The following is a 20642-nucleotide window of genomic DNA, read 5'->3' on the forward strand; positions in this document are numbered from 1 at the left end:
CAGGGTCGCTTTACTCATACTACCCCTCTCCTCAAGACCCTTCACTGGCACCCTATCCGTTTTCGCATCCTGTTCAAACTTCTTCTACTAACCTATAAATGTATTCACTCTGCTGCTCCCCAGTATCTCTCCACACTCGTCCTTCCCTACACCCCTTCCCGTGCACTCCGCTCCATGGATAAATCCTTCTTATCTGTTCCCTTCTCCACTCCTGCCAACTCCAGACTTCGCGCCTTCTGTCTCGCTGCACCCTACGCCTGGAATAAACTTCCTGAGCCCCTACGTCTTGCCCAATCCTTGGCCACCTTTAAATCTAGAGTGAAAGCCCACCTCTTTAACATTGCTTTTGACTCGTAACCACTCGCCTCCACCTACCCTCCTCTCTTCCTTCCCGTTCACATTAATTGATTTGATTTGCTTACTTTATTTATTTTTTGTCTATTAGATTGTAAGCTCTTTGAGCAGGGACTGTCTTTCTTCTATGTTTGTGCAGCGCTGCGTATGCCTTGTAGCGCTATAGAAATGCTAAATAGTAGTAGTAGTAGTGGGTGCCGCGAGTCGAAAAAGTTTAAGAACCACTGAAATATACTGACACTTTTTAAACAGGAATCTATAATGTATGGCAGCTTTCTTTACATAAAACAAAAAATTATAGAACTAATATTTAATTTACTTTCATTAGTTTATGTTTTTATGCTTTAAGACACAATCCACTATTGTATTTGTTAGGATTCAGTTTGTGCTGCTGTATTTTCACCACTATGCAGTGTGAACCACGATGGGCGTTTCCGTGGTCTTTCTATGATTCTTCTTCCTTGATCTCCCTCCGAGGGCTTTTCCCCTTCGTAGAGGACAAGAGTCTCTACTGTGGCAACTTGGAATGGTCCTCCTTCCTGTGCTTTTATCTGCCCTCGAATCTTGGCTGTCTCCAGGCGAACCTTTTCGTAGCAAAAGCCACAAAGGACGTGTTTCTGTTTGAGATGGCCACACTCTGGGCAGACATCGATGTTGTACTTTAAAAAAAAAAAAAAAAAGAGATAAAAGGTAGAAGGATCAGAAAATATTTACCAAACATGTAATTTAGGTATCACACCTGAAACAGTAGTAGGAATGATTGAAGACTGTACATGGCCTCACATTTACTAAACACCTGTATTATGTTAATTGACAATTATCTGGAGATACTTGGCACTTGTAAAATGTTTGATGCAACAAAACAGCTATAACTGTGATTAATCTCCGACTTAAAAATTTTAGTCAAGCTTAATCACACTTTCAATCGCTATCTGAATAGTGCCACTGAATATCTCATCACTGCCATAGCATGATCAGGGCAGTTAACAGGACAGGACAGTGACAATATTCAGACTGGGCTGAATATTGGGGGTAGGGGGGGTTTGCAAATACCCTAACTCTGAAGCCCCTTCCCAAAATATCCACTCCCTCCTGAACCACCCCCTGTCAAAGGGCCTCTCAGGAAATGGGGAAGCAAAAGACAAGTATGAAGCACTGCATGCTACTATATAACAAACTTATATAGTATTATTATACCTGGCACCTTCCAGCATTACCAACCTGACATTAAAATACATTTTCTGGCTAACTTCATCTTTCACTGCCAAGGCCTATGGCTTGATAAGCCTCAGCTCTGCGTGCAAGCTGCAAAGGCACTTCAAAACATCAAGGTCACTGGTGGACAAGGAGAATAACAACATTACACCACCACCAGGGGAACTGACAAACTCGATACTGCAGAGACTGGGCTCGTTTCAGACCTAGGAAAGCCAATTCTTACTGGTACAATGACATCATGGTTAAAGTGCCCTTTAATGTGGTGCCAGTGGGACAATATTGTGGCCCCTCAAGCCACAACATCTGAGACAAACACAGTATATTGTGCATTGGCAACAAGGACAAGAGTGCACATCACCAACTCAGCAGCACCCTGTAATTTTGGTAAAAGGAAGTTCCTGTTGAAAAAGTGGTTGGTTGCTGCTTCTGCATCCATCAGATCTGAAGTGCTGTCCTGTTCTGACTGTCTGACTGATCTATCTGAGCAACACCCTGATAGCAGCTGGACGTCATTCGACATCCCTGCCCAGGTTGTATAGCTGACTGACTGCTGCTCTGGGGTTAGTATAGCGGGTTAAGCTAGAAGCTATTTTTGGATTCTCTATGTGTGTGTCTGCTTCAGGCTGAATACAGATAAAGACTATCTGTGTCATTATTCTTGCATTTTTCACTGTTTTTGCTGCTTTTGTAAATAAGCAATCTAATTTTATAATACCTTTGGGATACCAAAGCGTGGCGGTCTCACTTTTTTTTCTGTAATTTATACTAAGTTTTTCTGTAATTTATACTAAGTGTCACGTTCCCAATTACACCCAAGAAAGAGTGTAACTGTGTATGCCCTACAGAAGAAATTCCACTCCTGAAGACCCACTCCCATATCATCCACTACTTCCCCCCCCCCCCCAGCCTACCTTAAGGATGCCCTGGTGGTCTTGGGTATGATGGGCAGGAACAATCTTTAAATCAGGATCCCAGCAATTAAGTACCACTAGGCTACTGCAGCCATTTTGAACCCAAAGCCAGCACAGGAAGGCAACTGAATATCAGTTGGCATGGGCAAGGCTAGATAGCTGCTGCCTGCCATCCTACCTTAAATCAGCAGGAAATTCTTAAGGTAAGCCTGGGAGGATGCTCAATTGAGGTCATCACATTCAGCATTCATTTTAAATTCTCATTAACATGTGCATGTTAATCATAAAGGATGGCAATTAAAACAACAGTACTACTTTTATGTCTGTGTAAAAGATGTCATGCAGATTAGAAGCCACAGTGATTTCTTCCTGAAGGGAGGAAGAAGAGTTGCTAAATTTAATCATTATCACAATTTTTTTCCTCCTTTTCCCAACCTTCCTCACCCACGATGCTGTCTACTTAGTACAGACTCATATTTCCCAGTTTTCTTCCATATAGGCCAAAATGAAAGTGTGACCACTGATGTGTAAGAAAGATGAGACAATGTAAGAAAGTGGAGGAGTAGCCTAGTGGTTAGTGCAGCAGACTTTGATCCTGGGGAACTGGGTTCGATTCCCACTGCAGCTCCTTGTGACTGTGGGCAAGTCACTTAACTCTCCATTGCCCCAGGTACAAAATAAGTACCTAAATGTATGTAAACCGCTTTGAATGTAGTTGCAAAATACCACAGAAAGGCGGTATATCAAGTCCCAGTCCCATATACTTCCACTGCTATCCTCTGACTACCAAAAAGCTGCTGCTGCAATGATTCAGGTTGCCTTGTCTTTGCTTGGGGCTGCAATTGTTACCAAAACAAAATCCCTAACCCAGTATAATCTCACAGACCATAAATCTGAGTATCTGACATTTGTTTTAAACAGCATTTTGCATACAGAAGACTGGCAAAATGTCCCCTGGAAGAAATGCGTATTTAAAACCAGACATCAGCACCTCAGATTCTCCACTAACACATCTATCCCTAGGGCAGCCTTTATGTTGATCTTACCAACAGTTTATAAAAAAGCAAGTCAGTGGAAAGAATCTTAAAAGTGAAATGACAGCAATCTCATCCCCCCCCCCCCCAATCTTCCTTTTCTCCCCCCTTTTATTGATTTCTAGCTCAAGCATACTGTGGACATGAGCTCAACATCACCAGCACTATCATCCATTTCCTGCTCAAGCCATTCCTAATATTTGGGAATTGGAGAACCCAGAGGTAGGAAAGGAAATCTTGGGCTATAGTCATTAGCAACCTGGTACCACTGGTGCCCCTAGCCCAGGGGTTCCCAAACCTGACCTGGGAGCTCCTCAGCTAGTCAGGCTTTAAGGATATCTACAATGAATATTCACGAGAGAGATTTGTACACAGTGGAGACAGCATATGCAAATCTCTCTCATGAAAATTCATTGTGGATATCCTGAAAACCGGATTGGCAAGGGTGCACCCAGGCCATATTTGGGAACCACTGCCATAGCCAGTCTAGATTTCAGCATGCCCACAATATATATGCATGAAATGGATTGAATATGCAATGGAGGCTTTCTCTAGGGCTAGGCTTTGGCAGGGACTTTAACCAGCCAAACCTTAAAATTCATAGCACTTTATAAAAGTATACTTATGAATTTACAGACCAGTTTTTATTAAGTAAAACAAGCTCAAAGCAGTGTACAAGATAAAATTAAATACGGCATAAGACAAGGGAAAACAACAGCACTGCTTGTTCTTGGATTTTATAACAGCTGCTCAGTGTTTTCTGATGATTACTAAATAATGTTTGTGTCTGTGTGTTTAAATGTGACATGGAGTCAAAGTAAATTTTCACTAGTGATACTACACTTAAATCCCCCTTATGTATTAATTCATCCTTGTGTATGCATATATATATATATGTATAGTTACACTATCAACAAAAAATATAATTACTGAAAAATGAAAAAGTGGCAATCCATGAAAAACTAGACGGGTTTGCCAGGCCATGTTCATCTACTCATATGTGTGACCTAAGAAGCTGAAACACAACTAATTTTTTGTTCATCCTTTAAATGTTTTTCACCACCTATTTAGACTTCTGGTTTTCTTGAAAGCAGATATGGATACTTGAATTGCATTCTTAATATGCAAACAAACAGATTTTCCTAGCATCTACCTTTAGGCAAAGGAGCCAAAATCTGAAAGGCTGGAGTGGCAACCACTTCCAAACTGGAAACAACAGTGGTAAATACTCGATCAGCAGGAAGAAATTGGATTTTAAAAGAGCAGCAGCCACCATGGCAGGAGAGATTAAGGTGGCTGTGTGGAATCAATGCAGAAAGTCACGCAGTACAAGTGCAGGGCTTCTACTGCAAGCTTTGTGCAAAAAAATCCCTACGGGATGCAGCAGAATCAATGAACATGAAAAATTACTATTATGTTAAATCACAGCAGTAATGTGCTCATTGAAAAATGTCCCCCTTTCACTGTGCATGAGCAGTAATTGGCTCACACATGGAAAGGTAGGGTGACAAAAAGCTGGCATTGTTTCTGCATCACCCCCCACCCCCATCAAGATAATAATAAAAAAATTGTGGTACCCTCTCACAATCACCTCTTCCTTAATTTAGTTTAAAACAAAAAAACCAAAAGTCCCTAGTGTCTATTGCAACCCCATCCAAACCCCCTCCCCCCATTGGGGCATACCTGGATGAGGCAAGAATGATGCTCACTTGCTCATATTTTTGGTTCCACCGGCACCTGATCCTACATGATGCATCCTGGGATGCACTGAGCAGGGGGTCAGACTGCCAAGTTAGGGAACTTTCTCCTATTTGGTAGTGTGGGTGGAGTTGTTAGAAGCAGAATATCTGGCTAGATGGACCTTCAATCTGATACAGAATGGCAATTCTTATTTTCTTATGTTATTCCCTCCCAGTACCTAAATCTTCTAAAAAAAAGAATTCCACCTGTTTTCAAAATTCTCTCTAGATTAAGCTACAAAATAGTATCTCACACAAAAAAAAACAGAGATAATGCCTAAGGAAAGAATAAAAATCTGATTTTTGTTTCTTTTTATACACCAAGATAATGGATGCAGCAGATTTCTACTATACAAGCAACTTGGGGAATGTAACTTTTTGCCAACATTAAAAGGAGTTGACATATTAAGAACATAATAGCCATACGGTCAGACCAATGGTCCATCTAAGCCCAGTATCCTGTTTCCAACAGTGGCCAATCCACAATCCAGCTCACAAGTACCTGGAAGAAACCCAATTAGTAGTAACATTCCATGCTACCAACCCTGGGGCAGCAGTGGCTTCCCCCATGTCCGTCTCCATAACAAACTATGAAGTTTGCTCCAGGAACGTGTCCAAACCTTTTTAAACCCAGAACGCTAACTGCTGTTACCACATCCTCAAGCAGCAAGTTCCACAGCTTAACTATTGAGTGAAAAATAGTTCCTCCTATTAGTTTTAAAAGTATTTCCATGTAATGTCATTAAGTGGCCTCTAGTCTTTGTACTTTATGAAAGAGTGAAAAATCGATTCACTTCTAAACCACTCAGGATTTTATAGACCTCAATTATACCCCGCCTCCCCAGCTGTCTTTTCAAAGCTGAAGAGCCCTAACATCTTCAGCCTTTCCTTGCATGGCAGGAGTTCCATCCCCTTTATCATTCTGATCGCTCTTCTTTGAACCTTTTCTATTCCGCTATATCTTTTTTGAAATATGGAGACCAGAACTGAATGCAATACTCAAGGGGAGGGTCGAATCATGGAGCAACACAGAGGCACTATGATATTCTTGGTCTTATTTTGCATCCTTTTCCTAATAATTCCTAGCATCCTGTTTGTTTCTTTGGCTGCCGCTCAACACTGAGCAGAATGACACCTAGATCTTTTTCTTAAGTGTTAACTCCTAAGGTGGACCCTAGCATCACATAACTATGATTCAGATTATTCTTCCAAATGTGCATCTCTTTGCATTTGTCCACATTATTTTTTTTATTTACAATGTTTATTTAAATGTATAAAGCAAACAAAATCTTAGTTATAACAGCAACAAGGTAGCTTACAGATAGAGAACATGAGCAATAACGACCCCCCCCAATCCTATATAATAACTCTCACCTCCAACGTTCTATGCTTGGGACCGTGGCTCCCTGGCTGCAGGTGGACTGCGAGGCAGACACGCACGGACGTCAATGACGTCAAAACAGCTGATTCCAAGGCAAGGAGAGTAGGGAAACACGCGCAGCGTGTTTCCCTACGCCTCCTACTGCCTTGGAATCAGCTGTCACCCCCCGCGCTACGGCTCCCTCGAAACCCACCCCCTTCCTGAACCTGTCAATCCCCCCCACCGAAACGCCGAAAAACCGCACCCCCCGCCGCTGTTGTGCACTACCTGTGCTGACAGCCGAGTGTTGTTCTGCCTTCGGGTGGGTTCCTCAATCATCTTCTCAGAAAGTTTAACTCCGTGCGTCTGACGTCAGACGCATGCAGAGGAACGTCCCGACAAGATGTTTGAAGAACCAACGGGAAGGAAAGAACAACACTTCGGCTGTAAGAACAGGTAGCACAACAACGGCAGCAGCGGCGGCGGGGGCAGTTTTCGCCGACCGGGGGGTGGGGTGGGGGGGGAACGACAGATTCGTGGAAGGGAGGGTTCAAGGGGGCCGTAGCACGGGGGGCGGGGGGGGGGGGGGGAATTGCCTGCCTAAGGCCCGTTTCCTTGCCTACAGAAACGGGCCTTTTTTACTAGTCAAGTATAAATCAACAACTAAACTCCTCCCCAACAATAGCCCCTAGTGCTATGGAGATAGAGGTGGTAACACCATGTCAGATTAGGAAGATAAGTACATAAGTATTGCCATACTGGAACAGACCGAAGTCCATCAAGCCCAGTATCCTGTTTCTAGCAGTGTCCAATCCGGATACAAGTACCTGGCAAGATCCCAAAAAAGAACAATACATTTTATGCTGCTTATCATAGAATAAGCAGTGGATTTTCCTCCAAGTCTATTTTAATAATGGTCTATGGCGTTTTCCTTATGAAGCCATCCAAACCTTTTTAAACCCAACTAAGTTGACTGCTTTTTACTACATTATCTGCCAACGAATTCCAGAGTTTAAATTACACATTAAGTGAAGAAAAACTTTTCTCCGATTCGTTTAAAACTTACTACTTTGTAGCTTATATCGACTGCCCCCTAGTCCTAGTACTTTTGGAAAGAGTAAACAAGCGATGTATCTGGGTGCAAGGTCCATGTCGTATAGAGTCCCCAAATTTTATGATAACAAATGATGCAGACATTTCAGAGGGCAGTTAACAGACATCCTCAAGATAACCTTGAAGCTTGGCAATATGACTCTTCCTCCCCTCTCCAAGTTCCCCCCAACTGTACCTACCATATATGTACCTCATTCAACCACAATATCGCTTTGAATTAATCCAAACCATGTATTTGTTCAGACTGGAATCGGCTAAACGCCATTAACAGTAATATGTAAGCCACAATGAGCCTGCAAAAAAGGTGGTACAATGTGGGATACAAATGCAACAAATAAATAAATAAGACAATATTTAAAATCATGTTCCCATCTAGTATATTCATAGGAGACCACTAGATCCTGTTCCCACTTCCCAACATAACACATAATGGGTACAATATAGGAGAGCTCTATATAAGCAAGAATTCCCCCCTTCTCACCCCAGCCCCCAAAGCACGTTCCAGGAGAGACTCAGCCAAACCCAACTCAGAGCATAGTCTTGCAGCTGATAAAATTGAAATGCCTGAGCGGCTGGGAGACCATACCCGTCCTGAAGGACCCCAAAGAAAAGGAATTCCCCCCCTTCTCTCAAACCTGCCCATTCACCCTAAGGCCTGGACTCTCTACTGCCGATAGCAGGGATACAAAGAGGCATATTTTCAAAGCACTTTGGGGGAGGCTAAGTTCCATAGGTTTCTATGGAACTTTGGGAGGCTAAGTGCTTTGAAAATAAGCCTCAAAGTGTCCGGGGTAAAATGGGGGGGTGGGGGGGGGGGGCAAAGCAGATTGGTCATATGCGTGTAAAACTGTGCTCAGATCCAACTCCACACAAAGGGACCAGCGGAAGCAAGGTAGGAGCCCCTCAAATAACTTCCAAGAAAGGCTGAAGTAGAAGCCTTTCATGGGATTGCCCACTGGAGGAAGAACCCAGGCCATACTTGCTCAAGATCCTTCCACACCACACGAGGACCCCCAAAGCCAGTCCGCCAATATCCTAAGATGTGCTGCTTGATAATAGCGATAAAAAGGGAACTCCCATACCCCCTTTTGCTCGCAGCTGGTACATCACAGCGGATCATGAAACGGCCTTCTCCTCCAGATTAATGCAAAACATTACGCTGCAACCCCTGAAAAACATCTGTCTAGAAGTGAAATAGGAATGGTCATAAGTACAAGTAATTTCAGAAAGCATCATCATTTAACTGCATGAATATGGCCTATCCAGGATACAATTTAAGCCTTCCCAGCGCTCTAGCCTCTAAAAGAAGCAGTGGAAAGAAAGATGAAGCCAATGCAGAAATCAACCTCAATGCCCACTCAGTCCAGGATTGCAAACAAAAAAGTGCCAGTGCACCTTGTCGAAACACATTCTCGCATCAAGCCGACAACCAACACAGAGGAAGTTCTCCAGACTGGGTTCTGCAGATTAAGATGTAAAGCTCGCTGAACATTGTCAAAGGTCTGATGACCATGAACGAAGCCCATCTGGTCTTCACAAATCAAGATGATTCCCCTCATCAAACAAATTAAACACTTGCAAGAGTTCCAGAGCAACAAGCCCCCTAAAGGTCTTATAAAACTTATAGTGAAGCCATCAGGTCCCAGTGCCTTACCATTGGGTAGAGTCTTGAATTGCCTGGTGAATCTCATCTATATCGGATGAGAAAGTGTTTGTTGCTCCGCTTCCATAGCTGGGTAATGACACCTCTACTAAATAAGAAAAGATACTATCTTGGTCTGGTTGAATATCAGAGGGTATAAAACCTATCATAGAACTGAACAAACATGTTCTGTAAAATAGTGGGGATCAGTGTGGAGAGCACTCTGGTCATCCCTAAGACACGGAATGTGGTTATGAACTGTTTGTTGCTTAAGTTTATGGGTTAGGAGCCTACTTGCCTTACTACCAAATTTATAAAACGAGCCTAGTAGACCCACTGGCAATGTTCTGAGATATCAGCCAACTGCAGAGATATCAGCCCACTGCCTGATCCTCTAGCTGGTGCCGAACCAACCCCCCCCCCCCCCCCCAACCTAAGCTGGCGGTCCAAAACTCGACAAGCGTGCCCAAAAGGTCCCCTCTGCAGCAAAGTGTGCTTTCCACAAGTGAGCCCGCAAAGCTATAAAAATGACCCATGACAGCTTTAAGGCCCTCCCACAAGATTCCCGGTCCATATTAAATTTCAATTGCCAATTTGGATGCCTAACCTTCCAGTTTCCCAAGGTCTTCTTGCATTTTTCATTTGAATAGATTTGCGTCATCTGCAAATTAAACACCTCTCTCATCATTCCATTTTCCAAATCATTTATAAATAATGTTAAATAGTACCGGTCCCAGTACAGATCCTGCAGCAATCCACTATTCACCCTCCTCCATTACGAAAAATGGCCATTTAACCCTACCCTTTCTATCCAATAACCAATTCCCTAATCCACAGAAGGAAATTGCCTCCAATCCCATTACTTTTTAATTTTCTCAGGAGTCTCAACTGACTCTCAATATTACCACCATTCTTCAAAAAGACACAAAAAATTCTGCTGAAGATGGAAAAGCCAGTTTCTTTTCATGACTTAATACTATTCCCATTCAATGGAATGCAAAATGAATACAGAGGAATGGATGGGTATATCTTATTTGATGAAACCTATTTGGGTATTCTCAATATATTTTATAAACTGTTGGAAATTCCAAAAGAACTTGGAAAGAATTATACAACAGAGATCAAGAATCTGTCCTATCCATTTGTCTAAGGGCAAAATGACTTTCTGTGGAAAATTTAACGAATGCCATGAAAACCTTGGCATGAGGAGAAAAACTGGGCCAAATCAAGCCTGAGTTGCACAGAAATGAGACCCCTAAAAAAAATGGCCATATGCATTCTAATAGGAGAAGACGTTCCAGTTTCTGTAGCACAGAAATGTACATAGGGGAACTCTTCCTTTCAGTTCACCATAACTTCTACTGCCTCTCCCGGTTTCGCTACTCCCCCAACCTCCTAAACTGCACCACCTAAAGAAACACCTACTCCCAGCACAAATTGCCCCACCCCCAAAAACTATCCTCCTTACAAACACCTTAATCCCAACAATTATACTCGCAACTGCCTATCCACCTTGAGTTCCTCCCCCACTGCCCAAACACCTCTCAAACAGCCCCTACCCACAAAGCTTACCTACTGCATATTGCCCCTGCCCCCCGTTACTTACCCCTGCAAACTACTCCCATCCCGTTATCACCCCAAAGCAGAGAGCCATACAGAACACACAGACTCACACCACACATCTTCGGTAGTACAAACCATTCTCCAACTATGAAGTACTGAATTTAAGTTATTCAGATAATACTTTCATTTGCTTTGTTATTTTCTACTGTGAAACTGTCTAATTGAATATCAGTTGGTATAGGCAAGGCTTAATAAAGGTACTGGCAACCTAAAAACTTACAGTGCATGTCTGGGGGAGAAGGCAGGGTAGGTGTGGTACATGTCAGATGTGCTCAGAAGTTGCCTAATAGCTATCTGTTCCTCCGCCCCCTGCTACCAGAAAGTGAACTAATATGGTCTGGACATTTCTCAGGTTTTAAAACTGTATCGCATGTTGCCAATACCTCCCTCTTGTGTGAGAGAACCTGTCCCAGTGGCTTCCTAGGGGGGCGGACACCCGGGACGGCGCCCCGCCCCCCAGGTGCAGGCGCCCCCCCCCCCCCCCCCAAGCAGCGCGGACCCCCCCTCCCCGGGTGCATGTCGCTGGGGGGGGGGGGGGGTGCCGGCAAGCGCGCGCCTCCTGCGAGTTTTACTAACTTTGCTCGTTCACTGCAGCTCCCTCTGCCCCGGAACAGGAAGTAACCTGTTCCGGGGCAGAGGGAGCGACCACCAATGGGAAAGGCTGCTCTAGTCACAGAAAGGGAGATGGTGAGCTCGAGCAAGTTATGTACTGTTTATTATCCAGTCCTTGGGACACATCAGGCCAGTCAGATTTTCGGATTTCCACAATGAATATACAGGAATTCGATTTGCTTAGTGAAAGCAGTGCATGTAAATCTACTATCCTGACAATCTGACTGGTTGGGTGCATCCCAAGCACTGGGTTCAGACTATTAGGGAGCTCAAATGAGAGGCCTGTAGATCTCACCCCTTCTCCAAACACGGAGTAAGGGAGGATGTAAGGCCCAACCCCTCCTGTCAAGGACATCTTTCACCACAAGCAGGCGGGCCATGGATAGTAAGCTTCCTTGACTGACTTGCTGAGCTACCAACAAGTGGGAAAGCGAGGGTTTTACATGCTACAATACAATACAGCAACAGGACCAGCAATGCTGCAGGTCCTGTAACTGGCCTGTTGGGATGCAAAAACTGAAGGGGGTGGGTGAAGGAAGAGAAGACAGAGCCCTTGCACTTCTCCTGTAGGGCTCTTCTTCACCATTATTTTTTTTAAGCAATTAGGAAATAGTTGTTGGCCTGTGTATAAGATTTTACCAGTAGATATGAAAATGACCTTTCAGCTATGATCATTTTGCATAGCATACAAAAAAGAAAAACACCTCAGATTTAAAAATGTGGTAAGTTGGTAAAAATAGGTGCAATATTTTATGAAAACTAGGGGGAAAACCTTTCAGACTCACAAAGGAACAAACATATTAGGTCTCACGTTTACATGTGTAGTAAAATGGATCACGTCAAGCAGGTTTTAATATACTGTGGCTTTTAATAGTGTCTGTAGCACAGCTGACTGCTGTCTTCCTGTAAAAGAAGAATGCTAATTCCCTTGAGATGTCTTTTATTACAACAGTAAGTCAAAATGGCAGCACTCAATAAAAGGGTAACGTGATCTTTGTGCTTTCTAACGATTTTATCACAGTACTCTTGACTTGTTTCCTGAAGCTGCCTAGCATTACCCTATATGCCACTTTCCTGATCTCCTATATGGACAAGTTATTCTTGGCTCTAAAAAACTAATAACATCAAAATACATTTATCACAGCCTCATGAAATATCCTGTGCTCACAGTACCCACAGACGAAGGAACCTGATATAGAAAACCTCACTCTGGGATCTCATTTAAAAGTGGTCAGGAAAGTTTGAATATTAGCCATTACAGAATAAATCGGGCCACAGGGTGCTGAAAATAACTTCACAGCAAGGTGCATTGAAAGGAATTAATTTTTATCAAAGGCCAGGACAGCAACTCTGGTTCTCAAATACCATAAAGCAGTTCCAGCTCTTAGGATTTCCACAATGAACCTTTGAGGTACTTGCCCTCTCTTAATCCATAAGTCAGGTCAAATTTGCCTATCATGAAAACCAAACCTGTTAAGTCCTGGCAGACTGGAATTCAACATCTGTAAAGCAAAACTCTTCAATCACTCCTCCACATCCCCCCTTGGCCTCTTCATTCTGAGCCTCATATTTCTCACAGCTAGCCTAGCTGCAGAAAGTTACTTTTGACAAAGTTTAACTTTCCTAAGCGTCACAGTATCTAAAGTTTGGCTGCCAATGACAACCTCCTTGCTGCTGGGTTGCAGAAGGGACTCTGGGAATAGTGTAGGAAGAGAACAGTCCTAGACTGAAGCATTGAGAGAGGAAGAGACTAAACCAAGGTATGGGTAGGACAAAATAAGGAAGAACAAGAGTGAGAAAGCAGAAGCAAAAGAGGCAAAACATTAAAAAAAAAAAAAGGGACCAACCCTCATCCAAAAATAAAAGCATAAAACCCAAAACATCCAGGTTATTGTTAGAAAGGCTGCTTTGATCATTGGTTTGGAAAGGGAGTACTTCAGTCAGGCTAGATGTACATGGGAACATAATCTGGTCCTCATCCACACTCAATTCTATGCTGTCCTCACCTCATCCCCAGCAGCCTCCTCACCATCCCCCATCAATTCTTCTCCATCCCTACACCATTCCCACCATATTGGTACTGTCTCCCCCCCCCCCACCCCCACCCAAAGAAAATACAAATATGCAATAAGACAAACCAGAATCATACTACAAAACCAAGATAGGGCCAGACCAGAAACACATGAAACTATATCAACTCGTAAACAAACTACTAGACAACCACCACGGTCCACCATGACCAATTCTGACCACCATTTTTTGCAGGGCAGGCACCAAGGCAGGAAGATAGGAGGTGTTGCTCACCGTACTCCTACCTCCATCTTTTTCCAGGTATGGGGAGGGGAAGGGCGGTGGGGTCACTAGACCATCAGGTTAATCTTTGCTGGTCTGGGAAAGGGTGCGAGGGGAATCCCTTCAGTTCTGGGAGGCAGGGTAAGAGAGAGAGGGGTCTCAGGGAGTCACCAGGAGGGGGGGAGGTAGGGAGCACAAACAGGCAGCCTTTGCAGCTGCCTACTTGTGCATCCCTCCTCTCCGATAGCTTCAGAGCAGCTGTAAATATTTGCTCATTAGAGCTAGGCGCTCTGGAGCAGTGCAACAACCGGAATGCTCATTAGAATACCAATGAGCTCATTGTAATACATTTGCATGGAGTTCTTGGTGACTGCTAATGGCACACTTTAAGAGTCACGGAAAACCTCTTTATGAATTACACCCTAAATTAACGTTTGCTTTAGACTGGCTACAACCTGACTAAAGCTAATGATCCCAAGTACGGTAAGCTTAGTACATCGGGCCCTAAGTCTTCGTCTTCTTATATAGTACATCACTTAAAGCTTATAAAAGGGATTGACCTGTAAATTTAATCAACTACATGAAACTGGAAGGTTACCTTAACTTTAATCAGCTTGTTGGGATTTCTTCTCCTGCAGCGGTTCACTTCGATGGAGCGTCTGCTCTTAGGTGCTGCCATCCAAAAGATACTATCTAAAAAGCTGGGCGCTTCATCCATTTCAGTATCACCCAGTGCCAGCTCAGGAACAGTGACCGGAGCTTGAATCGCTAAAGCTGGATCTGGCAAGAAAGAAAACAAGATATGGACGCAAGATTACATCTTAATGAACCCAAAATAGAAGAAAATACTTAACAATGACAAACCATATAGATGAATGACAAGGGATGGAACAACTTTTTAGTTGGAGGAGACAACTGCAAACAAAAATAACATTAAACAACAATTTCCAGTCCTAACTTCAAGTTTCTAATTGCTGATACAATGCTGGGTAAATTATTAGCAGGCCTTCCCATCCCTTGCCTAAGGTGAATGCAACAATATCATACTAACACAGTAGATGACAGCAGATAAAGACCTGTACAGTCCATCCAATCTGCTCAACAAGGCAGCCAGAGCTGCATGTCACTCCGTGCAGACTACACTCCATGTTCAAGTACTAGCATCACAAACAGGGCAGTCAGCAATTTGCCATAATGCCAATCAAAATACATAAATCAAATGGGAACAAAACACTTTTTAAAAAAATATATAATGATCTTTGTGTAAGGATAGCACAAACACAACAACATAATTCCATATAAACTAAATTGCATACAGTAAGAGGCTCATTATCCAACCACCAACTATCTGACAGAATTTCCCCCCATCATAAAGGCTGAAAGTCCCTCCTGCCTTTTCCCTCCTCAGGATCCAGCTTCTACTGTCCCATCTCACTCCAACTGCAGTGCTCTCTCTCCCTCTAATTCCCAGCAAAACCTCTAATTCTGTTCTTCTCCAACAATATTATAACCAAACCAGCACAAAACCAGCTCTTTTAATGAATGTATGTGAACTAGGCAACTACTGTGATAGAAGCCTTGGCAGTGACGTGTTTCACGTCGGAACCACTGCCCAACAACTCACTTATCATTGGCTTCAACTATTCTCACAGCATTTCCAAAATTCCACCCTTTATTAACTCTATGAGGCAGATGCAGCAACCAAACGTAAAAAAATCTAAAGCGTTAAAGTCCCTAACGATTTTAAAATAACGAAAAATGCACCAAAAAAAAAGTCACACATGTTGAGATCGGTATTGAAACGTACAATGTATCAAAGAATCACAATACACATCGTAAATCGGCCACCAAATCATGCGCAGAGCAGCCAAGCGTTATGTTAGCTGCTCTGCGCATGCCACAAACAGTCAAAACACAGTCAAATCACAAGCACATGGCTCCCAAATCAAAACAAAAATAAAAAAAAAGGGTCGGGAGGGGGCAAGGGCGCTCATCAGGAGCGTCCTGTACGGACGGCCTTGCCCCCCCCCCCCCGCTGCTCCCCACTTTCTGCCGCTCCCCCCACCCCGAAAAAGCAAAATTCAAGCAGCCCCTGCCCCCCTCCCTTCCTCACTACTCTCTCACCTCAGCTCCGCCTCCCGACATCCTCCTCCTGTGCCCCGCCCCTTTTGGGGTCGTCGCCGCCATTCCCCTCCTCCATCGGGCCCCCCTCCCTCTTACCGGGCCTGTGCAGCGCCTCTCTCCTCTGTCCGAAGGCGCTGCACGGGCAAGAAGAAAGCCGATGCCTGCCTTCGCCCAGCTTCGATGGCGCGTCTTTCTCCTGCTGGGCCCGCCCCTGTCTGACGTCGGTAACCTACGTAGGTTACTGACGTCAGACAGGGGCGGGCGCAGCAGGAGAAACGCGCCATCGAAGCTGGGCGAAGGCAGGCATCAGCTTTCTTCTTGCCCGTGCAGCGCCTTCGGACAGAGGAGAGAGGCGCTGCAAGGGCCCTGTAAGAGGGAGGGGGGCCCGATGGAGGAGGGGAATGGCGGCGACGACCCCAAAAGGGGGCGGGGCACAGGACGGAGGATGTCGGGAGGCGGAGCTGAGGTGAGAAGTAGTGAGGAAGGGAGGGGGGCAGGGGCTGCTTGAATTTTGCTTTTTCGGAGTGGGGGAGCGGCGGAAAGTGGGGAGCAGTGGGGGGGGGGGGCAAGGCCGTCCGTACAGGACGCTCCTGATGAGCGCCCTTGCCCCCTCCCGATCCTTTTTTTATTTTATTTATTTGTGTTTTCTGACATCCTTTGGACCAATCACAGCGCTTTTAGCTCTGCTAATGCGCTGGGATTGGCTCAAAGTTTCACTTTACGATTTTTCCTGGCACAGAGCTGTCCTAACGAGAGGTCCAGACCTCTCGTTAGATTTCCTGCCTTTTTCCTGCGTAAAGGCAATCGGAAAAGGTTAGTGCATGTCGTTTCAATGGGGTTTTCACATTAATTGCTCATCTCCATTCCGTTTTCGTTAGCTGCTGGCTTCCTCGGTAAAAGCCCTTTGATGCATGCAACGGATCAAATTTTCCTCGTTGGAGAGTCATTAAAGGCTCATTTAGCTTTAGTGCATCTGCCTCTATAAAGCTTAATGTTTCACTTATCTTAGAATGCTTCAATAACAACTTAGAGGAATTTGGCCAAATCGCCTAGGACCTGCACCAACATGTCATGTTTCGCTGTGCTGTGTCAGGGCCATGGTACTTAAAAATTAAAAAATTTTAAAAACCTCATCTCTCCGGCATCTGTGAATCTTTTGCTTGAAAAGATATGGATTTCAAGGATGATGATGCAGAGGAACTGAGAACCTCAAAGACATACTGAGCCAAACTGACAAGTTAAAGAGCAATAAATCACCAGGACCAGATGGTATACACCCCAGGGTACTCAAAGAACTCAAATCTATTGTTAGTGATCTGTAACTTGTCATTAAAATTATCCGTAGTACCTGAAGACTGGAGGGTGGCTAATGTAATGCCGATTTTTTAAAAGGGTTCCAGGGGTATTCCCGGAAATTACAGTCGAGAAAGCCCAACTTCAGTGCCAGGGAAAATAGTGGAAACTATTATAAAGAATAAAATTATGGAACACATAGACAAACATGGTTTAATGGGACAGAGTCAGAATGGGTTCAGTCAAAGAAGTCTCACCAGTTTCCTTCATTTCTTTGAAGGCATAAACAAACATATGGATAAAGGTGAGCCGGTTGATGCAGTGCAACTGGATTTTCAGAAACCTTTTGACAAAGTTCCTCATGAGAAACTCCTGAGAAAATTTGTAAAAAGTCATGGGATAGGATGTCCCTCTGTGGATTATTTGACGGTAGGGTTAAATGGCCATTTTCCTCAATGGAAGAAGGTGAATAGTGGAGTCCACAAGGATCTGTACTGGGACCAATGCTATTTAACACATTTATAAATGATCTGGAAAATGAAATGACAAGTGAGGTGATTAAATTTGCAGATGACACAAAACTATTCAAAGCTGTCAAAACATGTGAAGACTGAAAAATTGCAGGAAGACTTAGGAAACTGGAAAACTGGGCATCAAAATGGCAGATGAAATTTAATGTGGACAAATGCAAAATAATACACATTGGGAAGAATAATCCAAACCATAATTACCCGATGCTAGGGTCCACCTTAGGAGTCAGTACTCAAGAAAAAATCTAAGTGCCACTGTAAACAATACACTGAAATCTTCTGCCTAGTGTGCACCGGCAGTCAAAAAAGCAAACAGGATGCTATGATTATTAGGAAAGGAATGATAAGACCAAGAATATTATAATGCCTTTGTATCGCTCCATGGTGGGACCTCACCTTGAATACTACGTTCAGTTCTGGTCGCCGTATCTCAAAAAAGATATAGGTTCAAAGAAGAGTGACCAAAATGATAAAGGGGATGGAACTCCTCTCATATGAGGAAAGGCTAAAGAGGTTAGGGCTCTTCAGCTTGGAAGCGAGACAGCTGGGGGAGGGAGGGATATGATTTAGGTCTATAAAATCCTGAGTGGTGTAGAACAGGTAGAAGTAAATCAATTTTTCACTCTTTCAAATATACAAAGACCAGGGGACACTCGATGAAATTACTTTGAAAAACGTTTGGAGGAAATATTTTTTTCACTCAAAGAATAGTTAAGCTCTGGAACTCGCTGCCGGATGTAGTAACAGTGGTTAGCATACCTGGGTTTAAAAGAGGTTTGGACAAGTTCCTTGAGGAAAGGTCCATGGTCTGTTATTGAGGAAGCCACTGAATGCCCAGGAATTGGTAGCATGGAATGTTGCTACTAATTGGGTTTCTGCCAGGTACTTGTGACCTGGATTGGCCACCATTAGAAGCAGGATACTGGTTTAGATGGACCATTAGTCTGTCCCAGTATGGCTATTCTTATGTGGTTCCAATGTGAAACAAGTCACTGCTGAGGCTTCTCACAGTAGTTACCTAGTTCACATATATTCATTAAAACAGCTGGTTTTGCACTGGGTTGGTTATATTGTTTTACAAGGATAACCCTACATAATTAAGAGATTTGGGACATTTAAGGCTTGATTTACCCAAGTCTTCTTCCAGCATGCAATATCCCCAGCTCTCATTCTCCCTCTCCTGAGGCACCCCCCCCCCCCCCATACGCCTAGCACAAGAAATACATATATAAATTTAAAACTAAACCGCAAAAGCATGCCTAACTCGCCTCCCCAGCTTACCCCAGGGCTGATGCAGGCCGAGCACCTGCACCACCCTCAGCTCTGCACGCGCCCAACACCGACGCAGAAAAGGCACTAAACGCCCGATCCTCAGCCACTGGGGATCCCACAACACAAGACGCGCCATCTTCCGTAGTCCGTACTACTCATAGAGCGCGTGCGTACTGGCACTCCAGTCCAGTCGAGGCCAGAAAAAAAGTTAGATCACCTCCATACTCAGAAATGTTAGATTGAGAACAAGAGGCGGCGTGACGTCAAAACGTTGAAGCCGGCTCAAACAGCCCCGCCTCCCGAGCTCAGCCATCATTCCCGTACACCCAAAACAAAGCAAACAAACCAATGCATTGCTGCGTCCACATTGTCATTCTTTAATGATGGTAGCGTTTTTATTGGATCTCACTTATATTTTCAAACATGCCGGCTTGTGCAGCATACGGATGTACACAGAGGAAGTGTAATAACGGAATAACGTTTCATAGGTAGAGAGTAATTTGTTGTGAATCGTAATCAGTGTGTCATTAGGAGGGGCTGGTTGGGACTCCCTAATACCCTAGCAGGCGTTGTATTCGTGCATAGATGTTTTTCACCTAATAAAGGGACACCAAAACCTACCTCATGTTATGAGAATCAGGTGCTCAACATTCGGGAAGGTGGTAGAATTAGAGGACATAAATTGAGGTTGAAGGGGGGCAGACTCAAGGCTAATGTCAGGAAGTATTTTTTCACAGAGAGGGTGGTGTATATGTGGAATGCCCTCCCGCGGGAGGTGGTGGAGATGAAAACGGTAACGGAATTCATACATGCTTGGGATAAACACAAAGGAATCCTGTTTAGAAGGAATGGTTCCGTGGAATCTTAGCGGAGAATGGGTGGCTACGCCAGTAATTGGAAACAAAACGGGAGCTGGACAGACTTCTATGGTCTATGCCTGATCCTGACTAAATAGATAGGGATGGGCTGGAGTATAAATTTTAAGGGGCTTCGATGTTAGCTTCAGAACTTAGTACAAGAATAGTACTGGGCAGACTTCTACGGTCTGTGCCCTGAGAAAGGCAAGGACAAATTAAACTCAGTTATACATATAAAGTATAACATACCATGTAAAATGAATTTATCTTGTTGGGCAGACTGGATGGACTGTACAGGTCTTTATCTGCCATCATTTACTATGTTACTATCAGGCTTATTTTCGAAAGTGAAGGGCACCCATCTTCCGACACAAATCGGGAGATGGGCGTCCTTCTCTCAGGTTCGCCCAAATCGGCATAATCGAAAGCCGATTTGGGCGTCCTCAACTGCTTCCCGTCGCAGGGACGACCAAAGTTCATGGGGGCATGTCGGCACTGTAGCGAAGGTGGGACTGGGGCGTGATTAAGAGATGGGCGTCCTCGGCCGATAATGGAAAAAAGAAGGGCGTCCCTGACGAGCACTTGCCCGACTTTACTTGGTCCATTTTTTCTTGCGACCTAGCCGTGAAAAGGTGCCCAAACTGACCAGATGACCACTGGAGGAAATT

The 20642-nt window shown here is 44.1% G+C and overlaps 1 protein-coding gene across 1 annotated transcript; it reads right to left on the reverse strand.

The window, feature by feature from the left end:
* Positions 1-594: 594 nt before the first annotated feature.
* LOC115459411 (39S ribosomal protein L32, mitochondrial-like) lies at positions 595-19310 on the reverse strand. The gene is made up of 3 exons (XM_030189240.1): positions 19127-19310; positions 14497-14678; positions 595-1013 (listed from the first exon to the last, which is right to left on the reverse strand). The coding sequence occupies exons 1-3, from the start codon at positions 19251-19253 to the stop codon at positions 726-728; spliced, it is 597 nt and encodes a 198-aa protein (XP_030045100.1). The 5' UTR covers positions 19254-19310; the 3' UTR covers positions 595-725.
* Between the last annotated feature and the right edge of the window lie 1332 nt (positions 19311-20642).

Source organism: Microcaecilia unicolor, unplaced genomic scaffold, assembly GCF_901765095.1.
Source record: "Microcaecilia unicolor unplaced genomic scaffold, aMicUni1.1, whole genome shotgun sequence".
NCBI lineage: Eukaryota > Metazoa > Chordata > Amphibia > Gymnophiona > Siphonopidae > Microcaecilia > Microcaecilia unicolor.

Bases quoted from the DNA above. Each gene is read 5' to 3' on its own strand.
- LOC115459411 (XM_030189240.1), bottom strand. From the start codon at position 19,253: ATGGCGCGTCTTGTGTTGTGGGATCCCCAGTGGCTGAGGATCGGGCGT. The intron at 14,679-19,126 runs GTAAGCTGGGGA...CTTTCTTGCCAG, and splicing joins CGGCCTGCATCAGCCCTGGG to ATCCAGCTTTAGCGATTCAA. The intron at 1,014-14,496 runs GTAACCTTCCAG...TTTTTTTTAAAG, and splicing joins ACAAGCTGATTAAAGTTAAG to TACAACATCGATGTCTGCCC.